The sequence below is a fragment of the Jaculus jaculus genome, chromosome 15 (assembly GCF_020740685.1).
Source record: "Jaculus jaculus isolate mJacJac1 chromosome 15, mJacJac1.mat.Y.cur, whole genome shotgun sequence".
Taxonomy (NCBI): domain Eukaryota; kingdom Metazoa; phylum Chordata; class Mammalia; order Rodentia; family Dipodidae; genus Jaculus; species Jaculus jaculus.
In genome coordinates, this window is record NC_059116.1 from 252,693 (window position 1) to 269,342 (window position 16,650).

Consider the following 16,650-nt stretch of genomic DNA (forward strand, 5'->3'; position numbering starts at 1 on the left):
CTGTGCTACAGCAAAACCCTACCTTGAAAAACAAAAACCAATCAAACAAAGAAACAGAAAACACTATACTATTGAGTAGTAAGGGGAAAGACTGCTTAGATTGAGACTAAGCTTATATATAAATCATATATGTCAACAAAAACCACTTATTAGTATAATTGTTAGTCTGTACTACTTAAATGCTATTAAGAAGATTCCTGTGCTGGGGAGATGACTCAGTCAGCAAAATGCTTGCTACACAAGCATGAGAACCTGAGTTTGGATCCCTAACACTCATGTAAGTGCCAGATATTTTAGCACATACCTAGTCCCAGTAGGAGGGTGGTGGAGGCAGGAGGATCCCTATAGTTTGCTGGCTTAGCCAAATTGATGAGGTCTAGGTTCAGTAAGAGAACCTGTCTCAAAAAATGAAGATGGAAAATGATTGAGAGACACCTAACACTGAACTCTGACCTCAGCATGTATGTGTACATATCTATGTATACCAGCACATGTGTACCCATACAATATGAACATATACACATATGCAGACCACATGCATATACATGAAAAGTAAAAGGTTGTTGGACATTTTCTTAAGTTTCAAACATCTCATAGTGATATATAGAGAAATAGGATGAATTCATTTATTTCTGTGATTAATAGAAATTGATTTTGGGAACATTTTTGTGTGAAATGTTCCATCTACTAAAATATCAAGTAAAGTGAATATTGATCATGTTAAATGTATCAAGTCCATAGAAAATTAATTAATTTTTATAATACTGCTGTGAAATAAGTGAACAAGTTGTAGATACTGAGGACTAGACAAATGACCTAAGATTATATAGTGATGGTGACTAAATTTTTTATTAAGGAATTTTACGTTTAAAATTAAAACTTCCTGATGTACTCTCTTATCTATGTTAATACAAGTTCTAGAGGAGAACTCTATCTTATTGCCTTGAAGTTGGTGAACATGTAACTACCATTGTGGGAAAAACTCATAAGAATATGTGATTTTTTTTTTTTTTTTTTTACTAACATTAAATAAAGAATTTGTGTGTGTGTGTGTGTGTGCGTGTGTGTGTGTGTGTGTGTGTGTGTGTGTCTTACTGGGGATTGAATCAAAAACCTCTCAGTTCTAGGCAAGGTTTTGACCACCAAACTGTTCCCAGCACAAAGTTTACTTAGAAAGATATACTGTATCAAACAAATGAGGTTTTGGAGTTGTTCTGTAGATGAAGGAGTATTTATTCAGCTTCACTTTCTTTATATGTAGTGTTTTCTTAAAGCCTGAAATGAGAAGCAAGGAGTTATGGAGGGACTGAATTTTGATACCACTTTAGGGAGAGGATGGTAAAATTACCACATAACATTAATCTGAGTTTTGTTCATGGTAATTATTTCTTGGTGACCACTTGCATTTGAATGAAAATGTTTAAGTTATGTACTGCCTGCTTTTAGATTTTGGGAACGTCATTACTGTTTTATATCCTTTAAATCATGTTTAGCAAATCTCCTGTCCCTGTTAATTCTGATGATGCTGCTCAACAAAGTTCGAAGGCCAAGTATGTTAAGGAGGTTCTTGAAGACTTTTTAAAAAATGATAATCAGGTGAGTGAAAGTAACTTTTTAAACTTAATAAAAGAAAGCTTATAACTATTATATCAGAGTTGTTATTGAAAGATGAGTTCATTCCTATCATATTGATGTTTTTGTGGTCTTTGGTGGTTTCTTTGGTTTTCATTTGCTTGACAACTAGCATTGGTTATTGTTTTTACCCTGTAATTTCCTGAATGTGTTTATTCTCTTCAATTTGAAGAAATCATTTTAGTATTGCAGACTGGCTTAGTGGTCATAAATTTCTTTAGTATTTTTGTCATGGAAAAAAATTTCTTTACCATGCAAGGTAATTTTGCTGAATATAGTAGTTTTGGTTGGTAGCTGTGGTTTTTAAATACTTGGAATAAATCATTGCAGGCTCTTTGGGCTTTTAGAGCTTCCATTTAACAATTGGGTATTATTCTGAAGGGTCTGCCTTTGTATTTGACTTGTGTTTTCTCTCTTGTGGCTTTTAATATCTTTTGTTTATTTTTTTTTAATTAAAAAAATTTTTATTAACATTTTCCATGATTTCTTTTGTTTATCTTGTGTGTTTATGTTTTGAGTATAATATGACATGGAAAGTTTTTCTGGTCCTATTTAGTGTTCTATATGCTTCTTTAAAAAAATTAATATTTTTGGGCTGGAGAGATGGTTTAGTGGTTAAGCACTTGCCTGTGAAGCCTAAGGACCCTGGTTCTAGGCTCGATTCCCTAGAACCCATGTTAGTGAGATGCACAAGGGGGTGCACGCATCTGGAGGTCATTTGCAGTGGCTGGAGGCCCTGGCATGCCCATTCTCTCTCTCTCTCAATCTGCCTTTTTCTCTCTCTGTCTGTTGCTTTCAAATAAATAAATAAAAATGAACAAAAAATTAAAAAAATATTTAAAAAACATTTAATATTTGTATTTATTTATGAGAGAGATCTAGAGAGAGAGAGAGACTGGGCTTGCCAGGGCCTCTAGCCACTGCAAACGAATTCCAGACACGTGTGCCACCTTATGCATCTGGCTTATGTGGTGGGTCCTGGGGAATTGAACCTGGGTCCTTAGGCTTCACAGTCAAGCACCTTAACTCCTAAGCCATCTCTCCAGCCCCTATACACTTATTTTAAATGGCAATCTCTTTTCTTAAAGTTGGCAAGTTTTCTTCTATAATTTGATTGAAAATATTTTCTATTCCTTTGTTCTGAAGTTCTTCTCCTTATGTTCCCAGTACTCATAGATTTGGTCTGTTCATCATGTCCCAAATATCTCTTATGTTCTGCTTGTACACTTTTTTGAACTTACCATTGATTTTGGTTACCTAATCTGTTTCTGCTAGTTTCTGAAAGTTTGTCCTTCATATGATCCATTCTATTGGTAAGGTTTTCCAGGGAGGTTTCTATTTGACCTTGTGTATTTTTTCATTTCCATTTGGTTTTTCTTCAGCATTTCTACCTCTGTTGAGATGTATTTTTATGTCTTATTTTACTTACTCAATTCATATAGTTGTTTGTGTTCTCTTGGGGCTCATTCGGGCATTTGTCCATGTACTCTTTTAATAAATGCAGGTGTATGTTGAGTGTGCTCCGAGATTTCATTCAGGCATGTATTCATGGCTCCTTTAAGTTCATGTTCTATCATAATTGTACTTTTAAATTCTCTTTAATTTCCCCTAAGTAGTTCTCATGAGATGCTTCTAGCATGGGACTGGATTTCTTTGTGGTGTGTACTCTTTTAGTATGTGTGTTACTTGTTTTGCATTGAGATTTGCCCATATGGAGATACTTTGGTCACTCACAAGGTAGTAGTAAGATTGGGTTGGGGGTGAATAGAGCTGGATAAGAGGGTGGGCTCACAAGTACATTGGATACTAACATGGGCTGTGCGGGAGAAGCTTGCAAAGGGAGTCATAAGGTACTACAGAGTGATGGGTATAGAAGGGGTGCATGAAGTGGGATGATGTTGGTTCACTCATGACGAGTAGGGAACGTATATGCATAGCAGGAGAATGTCTTGAGCAGCAATGGGGTGGCACACTTTGGGTGTGTGGGGCACAAATGGGAAATAACACTAGGGAGCCAAGGCTCACCAACAGCTGTGTGGTGCAACTAGGCAGACTAGGTAGGCAGGCGTGGGAGCATTTGGGAGCAGTTGAGTGAAGACACCAAGGAACAGGCTCTCAGGCAGCTGTGTGGTGCCACTAGGTAGGCATAAAATTTCTCTCTCTCTCACACGTGTGCGCGCACACACACACACTCACACATGCACACACACACACCATATTTTTTTTATGCATTCATCTGTTGCTGGGCATTTAGGCTGTTTCCATTTCCTGGCTATTGTGAATAGTACACCAATAAACATGGATGTGCAAGTATCTTTGTTATATGTTGGTTCAGATTCCTATATATATATTCACATACATACTCAGGAGTGGCATTGCTGTGTTATGTGGTAGCTCTATTTTTAGTTATTTCATGAACCTGCATGCTGATTTTCATAGTGGCTGTACAAATTTATATTTCCACCAACAATGAATAAAGGTTTCCCTTTGCCCATATCTTCACAAGTGGAAATATATTTAAATGTGTGCCAAAGATGGTGTATTTGAAATTTTAGTACTCACACTGCTAACTAGTTTTATATAGGCAGCATTTGAAAAAAACATACTGGTTTATCTGAACTCTGAGGGCAGCTATCACATAAAAAGCTGTGACTGTATATGCATTTGCTGTAAATGTATTATTCATTTTAAAAGATCATTAGCAGTGCATGCTAAGCTGTTAGCTATCATTCTATAATACTTCATCTGAAGGCTGGTTATAGGGAAATGGCAAGTGAGCAGTTTCTAATTTTTTTAAAAAATTTATTTTCATGTGATGTTTGGATTTTTGCATTAATTTTGTATTGGAGGACATAATACAGAGTAAAGCTTTTCTCTAAAATTTGACTGGTTATTACCATTTCTTAACTTTAGGACTCTACTCTATCTGGTGGTAAACATCATGGTCCTGTTGAAGCCTTGAAACAAATGTTATTTAACCTTCAAGCAGTACAAGAAAGTTTTAATCACAGCAAAACTATAGAACCAGAAGAGATGAAGCAAGTAAGCACCAATTTGACTTAATCTTGTACTTGTCTATAATAAAATATGTGACAGAAACATATTTATTTGGCTCTTGCTTTCAGAGGTTTCAGTCTATAGTCCTTGAGTCCAGTGATACTGGGCCCACGGCAATGCAATGCCTGAGGAGTGTGTTCATCTCAAGGAAGACAGGAGAAAGACAGTGAGGAAGTGACGAGATTAAGTATAACCTTCAGAGGGAGTCCCCGCTAACTCTCATTTCCTTCAGTGTCCACAAAATTCTCAGAATAGTGCTATCAGCTGGTAAACAAACATTCAACACATGAGTCTGGGGACTATTTCATATTTAATCATAACAGGGTTTTTTCCTACATCTCTTGAGAACTGTGTTAATAAGTGTGCCAACATTAACACATGTAGAATTGTATTGTAAGCCTGTTATTTAAAGGAATGTACTCAAACTTAATACTATTCGACTTTATAGTTGTTTTTTTTTTTTTAATTTTTTGAGGTAGGGTCTCACTCTAGTCCAGGCTGACCTGGAACTCACTATGTAGTCTCAGAGTGGCCCTGAACTCATGGCAACCTACTTACCTCTGCCTCCTAAGTGCTGGGATTAAAGGTATGCGCCACCAGGCCTGGCAACTTTATAGCTTTTTAATTCCTATTTCTGAAGATTTTCCCATTAATTTATCCTTTTAAAATTTTTTATTTATTTGAGAGAGACAGAGAAAGAGGTAGAGAGAGATTGAGAGTGAGAATGGGTGCTCCAGGGCCTCCAGCCACTGCAAACTCCAGACTCCATGCTCCACCACCTTGTACCTCTGGCTTATGTAGGTCCTGAGGAGTCAAATCTGAGTCCTTTAGCTTTGCAGGCAAGTACCTTAAGCCCTAAGCCAACTCTCCAGTTTATGCTTTTAAATCCAGTATCTTATTTAAATAACATGTTACAATTACAGTATGCATGAATCATAAATGTTTGACTTTTTAATGTCCTATGGAATTTGTCTGTTTGACTACTTATATTAGGAGAAGCCTAAAAAATCTTTTCAACATTGGATTTCTTCACATTTCTTATTTCAGACAAACAAATTTACTATTGTTATTGTTTATTGGTTCTTATGAGTTAAGTAAAATTTTAGTTTAGGACTATACTTTTTTAATAATTTGTATGTTTTTCTAGAAATTTTGAATTATGCTTTGGGCTACTACTCTTTTAGAGGATAAATTTTCTTCAAAGTATTGGAACATAGACTATTTTTTCCCATGTCTAATTGTGAATTCTAATTCTGCCACCCACTACTATTAGCAAGTGGAATATGAGTATAAATCACTTAACCTCTTCAGTTTCAATTTTGTTTTCTTTTTAAAAAATATTTATTTTAGAGAGAGAGAGAGAGAGAGCGTGCGTGCACGCGCGCGCGCGCATGCCAGGACATGTATCCATTGCATATGAACTTTAGATTCATGTGCCTCCTTGTACATTTGGCATACTTGGGTACTAGGGAATCAAACCTGGGTCCTTAAGTTTTGCAGGCAAGTACCTTACCCACTAAGCTATCTCTCTAGCCCTTAAATTTATTTTTTTAAGTTATTTTTAATTGACAAGTAAAAGTTGTCTATATTTTGGTGTATAACATGTTAAATACTTATACATTACAAAATGGCTAAATCAAGCTATTTAGCATATATAATAATCTTACATACTTATTTTTTGTGATGCAAACACTAAAAATCTATACTCCTAGCAGTTTTTAAATCTATAACACATTGTTATTAACCATATTCACTATGTTATACATTAGCTACTTAACTTACTCTTTATAACTGAAATTTTATCTTCTTTAACCAGCTTCTCCCTGTCTATCATCACCCAGTCCTAATCTCTGATAGCTTCCATTTTATTCTCTGCTTCAGTGAGTTGGATGTTTCAGATTTCATGTATAAGTAAGATCATGAATTGTTCTTCTGTATCTGGCTGGTTTTCCTTATCAGTTTCTGTGTTATTCAATAGAGCTATATAAAATTCAGTTTTCATTACAAATTAATGGATCAGCAACTAGTCCATGGATGTTCATTTAAATTGTAGAATTTTCTCCAAACATTGTACTAATATGGCATTAACATAAACTGTAATCTATACTTTTCCTTGCATTTCAATATCAAGACAAATATTTTCTTTAAACTTATAATTTCAAGAAAGATTTTATTACTTAATAGGCATATGTTGTAAATCATATTTTCGGATAACTGAAAGGTGAGTCTGAGTGGTAGTTGTAGTAGTTGTAGAATAAAGGGAAAATAAGAATACTACATATTATACTAAAAGTAATTTGCTACAGTGACTTCGATATTTTACATTTGTTTTTACAAGTTTTCTATTTTAAATTATAGGTTTCAGAAGATGATTTTTCTCAATTACAGTTGAAGGAAAATATGGTTTCTATTACTAGGTCTCTTCAAAAGTAAGTATTCTCTACTAACATGGACACAAAGCGATCTTAGCTGTTTCTTTGAAATCAGGGTAGAAAGATGTATGCAAGGATATTTAAACTACTACTTTTTTTTCTTTTTTGGTTTTTCTGAGGTAGGGTCTCGCGCTAGCTCAGGCTGACTTGGAATTCACTATGTAGTCTCAGAGTGGCCTCGAATTCACAGTGATCCTTCTACCTCTGCCTCTGAAATGAAAAGAGAATCTGAGCCATTCATATCTACTATATTCTAAATGTCTAAGGGCTTATCTTTAAAGGTCAATAGAACAATTTAAATAGGAAATTACACAGGTTTAAGAGAAAGCGATGTTTGTTTTAAAGATAACATGCTTCAAAAAGCTTAACTATGCTCTTAATCCCAGCATTTGGGAGGCAGAGGTAAGGAGGATTGCCATGACTTCGAGGTCACCCTGAGACTACATAGTAAATTCCAGGTCAGCCTGAGCTAGTGTGAGACCCTACCTCAGAAAACCAAAAATAATAATAATAATAATTTTTTTGCTTAAAAATTATATATTTATTTGTATGTATGTGTATGGCATATCTTATGTGGGTGGCTGGGAAATTGAACTGGGTGGGCAGCTTTTGCTAACAAGTACATTTAACCACCATTTCCTTAGCTTCTGAAATTTTTCACTTTAATAACATTATTTCACTTAGCTATATGTGAGGCTAAACAACTGTTACTCATCTTTTATATTTTATGATTTGCTTAGAATTTTGTTATCTAAGAAAGTAATAGAAAATTGAAGCAATCATGAAATGTGTAAATGTATACCACTCTAAATAAATAAAAACATACAAACTATAGATTTTATAGTTAAAAATACAATTTGTGATGATTTCTATAAATGACTTACAATCTTACAGGTAAAGATAAAGACCTCTTTATAGCTTTGTAGCGTTCCATAGTGCTTGATACAATGTTCTATACCTAGTAGAATTTAGTAAGTCACAGTAAGTAATGTTTTTTGGATATTTGTCAAGTGTTAGTTGTTTTTTTATTTATTTTTATTTACTTACTTGAATGAGAGAGAGGGAGGCAGAGAAAAATAGAGAAGAAGGCAGATAGAAATAGCAAGAAATTGGGCACACCAGGGCCTTCAGCCATTGCGAGTGAACTCTAGACACATGTGTCACCTTGTTCATCTGGCTTATGTGGGTCCTGGATAATCAAACTTGGGTCCTTTGGCTTTGCGGGCAGGTGCATTAACCACTAAGTCATCTCTCCAGTCCAACTATTAGCTTTTTTTAAAAGTGCTATTGACAATGTACTTAAAATCTTTAGGATCTCACAAAGCAAGTACTATTTTCATCTTTATAGTACAGATCAGGGAATAGGCATAGTGAAATAAACTCCCACAAAGCTCTATAGCTAGAAAGCATGGTACTGGGATGCAGACCATATGGTTTGATTAGAAAACTTGTTTCTAACATCTGTTGATGATAGATATAGGACGTCAGTGTTAGGATAAATTTGCCATTCTACTTTAAATTTTTAAAGTGGATATTTCAAACTTTTCATTGCTGTTAAAGCATCAATATTGAGCTTGTGTTGCAGACCCTAGTGTATTTTCTGAGTCAAAGTAATCTTAAAAGATTTTTTTTTTGTAAAAATGAACACTGGCCTATAAAGCACCATTGGTTCTTTTACTGTTTACTAGAATATTATAAATACTTTGTGTGTGTGTTTATATGTGTACATGCAATGGAGGCCAGAGATTGGCACCGGGTTTCTTACTTTATCACTCTCCACCTTATTTGCTGAGACAGGATCTCTCACTGAACCTAGTCCTCTCTATAACTAGTCCATGTGAACCCCAGGGACTCCCTGTCTGTGCCTACTGAGTGTTGAGTTTATAGGCATGCACTTCCATACTTAACATTTTTACATGGGTAGTGGGGATTTGAACTTAGGTCCTGATGCTTGTGATCAAGAACTTTGCTGACTAGGGCATCTCCTCAACCTCTAGTTTTTGTTTTTGCTTTTGCTTTTGCTTTTTTTTCTTCTTTTTTTGAAGTAGGGTTTCACTCTGGCCCAGCCTGACCTGGAATTTGCTATGTAGTCTCAGGGTGGCTTTGAACTCACAGCAATCCTACCTTTTTTTTTTTTTTTTTTTTTGAGGTTGGGTCTCACTTTAGCTCACGCTGACCTGGAATTCACTATGTAGTCTCAGGGTGGCCTCTAACTCAGTGATCTTCCTACCTCTGCCTCCCGAGTTTTGGGATTAAAGGCGTGTACCACTACGCTTGGCTCCAACCTCTAGTTTTTACTTATCATTTATGTATTATTTTAAATAGTCACTTTTTTTCTTGCCATAAACAGTAGTTTTGCTTACAAATAGAATATTTTAGGAAGGACAGAATATATGATTTGTAAAATTTCTTTTAGTTGATTTTGTTGAGTGAGCTTTTAGCAGTCTTTAAGCTTTTATACATTTTGAAAGAATTGTCAGTAAGTTGTACTGTTAGGAAATAAGTTTATACTTACAGAAGCATAACAGCATTTTTTTTCTCCATTATTTTCATTCTAAAGATTGAATGTATGTTCTACTTTTTCATATTTAAAGTAAAAGCTGATTTAGAATAACAGATTTTGGACATTTATCTTTCCATCCTCAACTAACATCTTTTTTGCTGTTAAGACTGAGTGGTTGACCAATTTTAAGATGTCTTTCATTAGCCTTAAAAAGCTCCTGTCTCCTAGATTAGCTTTTGTTTACTTCCTTAGACACTCAGGGAGTAGGGAAGGGCTGGGAAGGACTAATTAGAGCTAAAGTTTGTAAATTGCTGATAATAGTCTATAATGTTATTTTTTTCCTAGATGAAGTTATCTTACATTTTGAAATGTAATGGATATGAATCTCTGTACAACGTAGCTTTGTCTTACACATTTACATGTTAGGAATTTAATACAAACATTAACTAAAACTTGGTAAAAAAAAAATGCCATCTTTAAGTAAATGGAATAATGTTAGTTTAAAAAAAAATTTTGTTTTATTTTTATTTGACAGTAAAAGAGAGAAATAGAGAGAATAGGTGTGCCAGGGCTTCCAGCCACTGTAAATGAACTCCAGACATGTGTGCTCCCTTGTGCATCTGGCTAACTCGGGTCCTGGGGGAATGAGCCTTGAACTGGGGACCTTAGGCTTCACAGGCAAGCGCTTAGCCACTAAGCCATCTCCTCAGCCCAGTGTTAGTTTTTGAACATGATGATTTCCTAGATATTTTTTATGCCATGTTAATAACTACTGTACCTTTGAAGTACTAATGAGTGTTAAAGTATTTTGTGATACGTGCAATGACCTTAATGTTAAATAAAAATAACTTAATTCTGATATTTAAGGTTACAGATATAGATCTGTTGCTTGCATTTATAATGGAAGAAAATGCTAACTTAAAAGGGGTAAGAAAAACCTAAAGGATTATTTTCAAGGAAGCTTGGAAAACTCTAGGCCCCTTTCTCTCTGGTTTATTTGAGAAATAACTGAATTTTCTTTAGTGAGAACTGACCTACAATCTTGGCTTTATTTTAGAGAAAAGTCTAGGATGTTAGTATTTCACATCATCCAACCTTATTGGAGAAATCATTGGGTTTCCTATTACTCAATAAAAATGAGATTCACTGGGCTGGAGAGATGGCTTAGCAATTAAGCGCTTGCCTGTGAAGCCTAAGGACCCCGGTTCAAGGCTTGGTTCCCCAGGTCCCACGTTAGCCAGATGCACAAGGGGGCGCACGCGTCTGGAGTTTGTTTGCAGAGGCTAGAAGCCCTGGCGCGCCCATTCTCTCTCTCTCCCTCTATCTGTCTTTCTCTCTGTGTCTGTCTCTCTCAAATAAATAAATAAAAATTTAAAAAAAGAAAATATTTAAAAAAAAATGAGTTTCACTGAGAGCTATAACTGATCTTAAGTGCTATTAAAAACTTAATCTAGGGCTGGAGAGATGGCTTAGCAGTTAAACTGTTTGCCTGCAAAGCCAAAGGATCCCGTTTGACTCTCCAGGACCCACCTAAGCCAGATGCACAAGGGGGTGCATGTATCTGGAGTTCGTTTGCAGTGGCTGGATGCGCCCATTCTCTCTCTCTCTTTCTCTCAAGTAAATAAATAAATAAATAAAATATATTTTAAAAACTTAATCTATTTTGAATATAAATGTAAAATGAATTGTGTTCTTTGTTTCCTAAGTGATATATAGTTTGCTAAAAGAAATAATACTATTTTGTAGAATTATGGGGAAAATTACCTGAAGAAAAGAGTTAAGTATGATTCATATTATTGTGTCTTACTTGGCTAATTGGTAGATTAACTTTAAAAAATTGAGTATTGAAAATGTAATTTTGAATAAATGTTTACAGAATATTAGATAAATTATCTTAATTCTCACCTGTTAAGATACCAACAGTTCTCAGTTTGATATTTATATTATAAATTTTTATGTATGTTCACTTCTTATGCTAATTTTGTATAAACAATGCAATCACCATTTCTTGCTATCTACATTAATTTTAGTTTCTAATGCTTTTTTGTGCTTTTTAATGAAGGGCCTTACACCATTTATCCCACCTCCGAGAACTGGTTGATGATACTAATGGGAAGCAGTCATCGAAAATGTGAAGAGGAAAATAAAACTGTCACCACAATAAATAGTCACTACAGAGTGAATTTTTTTTTATATTATCTAAACTGACAAAGTAAATATATGCCATACATTATTCTATGGCTGCATCAAGTATTCTTCCAAAAACTTGAACATGGAAATGTCTGCAGGCCTGATTTTGTGAATACTAGAATGTGAACTGGAAGCCACCACAGTATATCTTAGAGTGTTTTCATCTTCAGGCCAGCAAATGTTCAGAATTCAAAAATGGATAACTGATGCTTACTTGGACTTACCCTTTCTTCAGCATCCAAAATCTTAAGGATTTTTTTAAAATATACAATATCTGCTTTTGAAAAGCAGTTTAAAGAAATATCCAAATTGTTATGGAGTATCTTATATTGAATTCTTTTATTTTTAAGACTTCATAAATAGAATATTTAAGATACATTGTACTTGTAGTGGCATTGATTTAATAGTATGTGTGGCAATGTTAATAGGAATGTTCTTTTGTAGCGTGATTTCCATAGAACCTCATTTAGTTAATATGTTTTGTGTTAAGATAATCTTGATAATACTTGACAGATTACAAATCATAAATATTAGATTGTTTCCCAGATTTTTGTGTTGTGTTAGGTCCAAACTATTGAAAAATTTGAAACTAAGCAACAGGAACACACACACAAAAAAATTAGTGTAGAGCTCTATTTTAATGCTATTTTCCAAAAATTGGGCTTGAAAAAAAAAGTCTTTTATAGGGCTGGGGAGATGGCTTAGCAGTTAAGATGCTTGTCTGCAAAGCTTAAGGACCCAGGTTTGATTCTCCAGTACCCATGTAAGCCAGCTGCACAGGTGGCACATGCATCTGGAGTTCATTTACAGTAGCTGGAGACTGTGGCACACCCATTCTCTGTCTCTCACTCAAATGACTAGAATATATATGTGGCCGTTTTTTTTTTTTTTTATAGTCTTCCAAGTCTACATAGAACTGAATAGAGCTGTAACTTTTCAATTTCTTTTAAATAGATGCTGTTAGTATTTGTAAATAGGAAACATTGTCAACAAAACTCATAAAGCATAACAAATACAACATTTAAAAAGACTAATGAACTTGAAGAATATATGTATATGCACAAATACTGTAAACAGTTCACCCAAATGACACTATAAGTAGGTTTACTGTTAATTTCTTTAAAAAAAAATTAAAAAGTATTTTTATTTATTTGCAAGAAGAGAGAGAATGAATATGGGTGCACCAGGGCCTTTAGGTACTGCAAACTAACTCCAGATACATACACTTATTTTGTGCATCTGGCTTTACATGGGTACTGGAAAATTGACTTGGGTCATTAGGCATTGCAGGCAAGTGCCTTAACCACTGAGCAGTCTCTTTAGCCCATTACTGTTGATTTCTAAGCATATGTGGTCATAGAATTATTTTCTAAACTGGGCTGGGAAGATGATTCAGTGGTTAAAAGCATTTGCTAACAAAGCCAGCTGTTGCAGGTTTGATTCTTCATTGCCTACATAAAGCCAGGTGCACAAAGTGCCATATGCCTCTGGTGTTCATTTGCAGCAGTGGCAAGAGGCCATGAAGTGGCCATGCAATCTCTCTCATATTTTAAATATATAAAACACACTAAAAAGAATTATTTTCTAAACTATTAAAATGCTATTTAATATCCTTGTTGCAGAAATGACACATCAAATACTGTAGGGTGAACCCTGCCTGTTTTTTTTTTTTTTTTCCTGGCCAGTGAGTTTTTCATTATATTGCTCTGGCTAGTTTAGAGGCCTTAATCAATGGGGATTTTTTTGGTGGGGAGGGGTTACTCTGTGAATATCTTTTTACCACTGACATTCTATTTTGTGACGTAGTCTATTGCTGAGCAAGTAGTTTGCATAGCCAAACTAGAATTACTTTGCAGATTTATGTCTGGCTTTTTTTCTATTACCAAAATTCTCTCTCTCTCTCTTTTATCAAGTAGGAACTTTGTATGGACATGTCATGCGTTGGTACCATCATTTCCCTCCTCCTTGCCCCCACTTCACTGAAGGCCCTTCTCAGTGGGATTGCTGGTGTTCACCATAGGGTTATGGGTTGAGTAAAACAGCAGTCAGTCATCGTGTATGTGTGTGTGGGGGGGCATTGCCTCTGTATATTCCCTCCCATCCTGTGGTTCATACAATCTTTCTGTCCCCCTCTTCTACAAAATTCCCTTTGTTGGCCATATCTCCCCACCAACTCATGTAGCACTTCCAGCATTATGTGGACTAACCATCTGGGAACTGGCTTCTTTCTTTTTGCAGCCAGATCTCTTGATGTTCTGTGTTAGCAGCATGTGGTGTGTTCAGCAACAGGGTTTAACCTTTTACCTCAGGTGGGTAATCAGGTGCTTTGACAGAAGCCTGTCTTATTCTGGGGACCTCCGAACAACAGCTCAATGTGGGTTGTAACTGATTTCTGTACTGGGAGTTATAAGCCAGAGCCAGTTTTTTGGGGGGGTTAGGTTTCATCCCACTCTCTCCAGGGACCTTCTTACCAGACAATCTTCCCCCATATTCCTACTGAAGTCTACTATGTAGGTGGAAGGTTTTTATTGTACCAATTCATTTTGGATTTAGTTTTGTGTGTATCTCCTCCCCACTCTTTCCTTCCTCTTCCCCCAAACCCTTCCATCCCTACTTCTGTCCCTTGAGTTGCCTGTCAGATATGTCTGCAACTTAAGCTGTTCCAGGTTAGGAATCACAGATGAAGGAAGACATAAAGTGTTTATCATTCTCTGCTTGTGTGAATTCACTTAGTATGATCTCTTCCAAGTCTGACCATTTTCCTACATATTTTATTACATGATTTTTTCCTTATTGCTGAGTAGAATTCCATTGTGTAAATGTACCACATGTTCATTATCCATTCATCCAATGATGGTTTTTTAATTTTTAAAAATTTTTATTTTATTTACTTATTTATTTGCAAGGAGACACACGCGCGCGCGCACACACACACACACACACACACACACACACACACAAAGGGCACACCAGCGCCTCTAGCGACTGCAAATGAACTCCAGATTCATGGACTTCCTTGTATATCTGGCTTATGTGGGTACTGGGGAATTGAACTTGGGTCCTTTGGCTTTGTAGGCAAATGCCTTAACTGCTAAGCCATCCCTCCAACCCTTAAAATTTTTTTATTGACAACTTCTATACTTACAGATAAGAAACCATGATATTTCCCTCCCTCCCTTCCCCCACTTTCCCCTTCACAACTCTATTCTCCATCATATCTCCTCTTTGTTATTCTCTCCTTTGTTTTGATGTTGTCTTTTTCTCCTATTATGAGGGTTTTGTGAAGGTATTGCTAGGCATTGTGAGGTCATGGATGTCAAGGCCAATTTCTGTCTGTAAAGTTACATTGTAAGGAGTGGTACCCTTCCTTTGGCTCTTATTATTTATTTATTTATTTATTTATTTTGAGTGTGTGAGACAGAGAGACAGGCACAGAGAGAGAGAGAGAGAATTGGTACACCAGGGCCTCAGTCACTGAAATCAAACTCTGGACACTTGTGTAACCTAATTGGCATGTGCAACCTTGTGCTTCCCTCACCTTTGTGCATCTGGCTTACATGGAATCTGGACAGTCAAACGTGGATCCTTTGGCTTTGCAGGAAGTGCCTTAACCACTACATCATCACTCCAGCCTTTAAAAATATTTATTTATTTATAAGGAGAGACAGAGAATGAGAATAAAAGAGAGAGAGAATGAGCATGCCAGGGCCTCCAGCCACTGCAAGTGAACTCTACATACAATGTGACAATTTGTGTATCTGGCCTTACCTGGGTGCTGGCAAATCAACCTGGGTCATTAGGCTTTGCAGGCAAGCACCTTAACTTCTGACCCATTTCTCTAGCCCCATGCCTGCCTTTTTAAAAGGGAACTATTCAGTGGGTAAGCATTAGATAGATTTTTTAAAATTTTTTTTAATTTTTAAATTTTTATTAACATTTTTCATGATTATAAAAAAAAAAAAATCCCATGGTAATTCCCTCCCTCCCCCCTGGCACTTTCCCCTTTGTTAGATAGATTTTTTAGGATCATGTTCCAGACCTAGTAAAACCTGCTAATCAACAAATCCTAAAGTTAGTGATGATAAAGATATCAGGTAAGGTTGTCGTTCATGCATTTAATCCCAGCACAAGGCAGAGGCAGAGGCAGGAGGTTTTCTGTGAGTTTGAGGCCACCCTGAGACTACATAGTGAATTCCAGGTCATCCTGGGCTAGAGTGAGACCCTACCTTGAAAAACAACAACAAAAAATCAGTTAAGAACTTCCAAATGGATATTATATGTTAGCCACACAATGCATTCTATACCTTGGAAACATCTCCCAAGGGATGGTAGTATAATAAAGACTTAATAGCATTGATTTGGTTAGTGGCCCCCTTTGCAAGAACATATCTCCAATACCAAATATCACAATCATATACTAACTTTAGATGTTGCAACTAATACTTAAGGAAATTTTATATTACCAAGGAAGCATTATTTTTCCCTTTTATATTATGTATGCAGTGGTTTTAGCCTATACCTACAAAATGAATTGAGTTAATCAGCTTATTAATCTTGACCTTTTAAAAAATCATAAGCCAGGTGTGGTAGTGCACGCCTTTAATCCCAGCACTCAGGAGGCAGAGGTAGGAGGATCACCGTGAGTTCGAGGGTTCCCTGAGACTACATAGTGAATTCTAGGTCAGCCTTGGCTAGAGCAAGACCCTACCTTGCAAAAAAAAAAAAAAAAAAAAAAAAAAAAAAAAAAAAAAAACACAGAAAAACAAGAAAACATAAATGTTTAGGAAATACAGTAAAGTATTTTAGTTACATGTACAACTAATGTTTTTTTTTTTT

The 16,650-nt window shown here is 35.7% G+C and overlaps 1 protein-coding gene across 5 annotated transcripts in view; it reads left to right on the top strand.

Annotated features, from left to right (window-relative positions):
* The window catches only part of C15H18orf54 (chromosome 15 C18orf54 homolog), a 29,053-nt gene extending 16,706 nt beyond the window's left edge, over positions 1-12,347 (top strand). For all 5 annotated transcript variants that reach the window (XM_012948013.2, XM_045135395.1, XM_004654749.2 and 2 more), the window contains exons 5-8: positions 1,494-1,596; positions 4,546-4,674; positions 7,048-7,118; positions 11,687-12,347. In XM_012948013.2, the coding sequence (XP_012803467.2) occupies positions 1,494-1,596; positions 4,546-4,674; positions 7,048-7,118; positions 11,687-11,759 (376 nt within the window). In that variant the 3' untranslated portion in view covers positions 11,760-12,347. The remainder of the gene's footprint in view (positions 1-1,493; positions 1,597-4,545; positions 4,675-7,047; positions 7,119-11,686) is intronic.
* Positions 12,348-16,650: the final 4,303 nt, after the last annotated feature.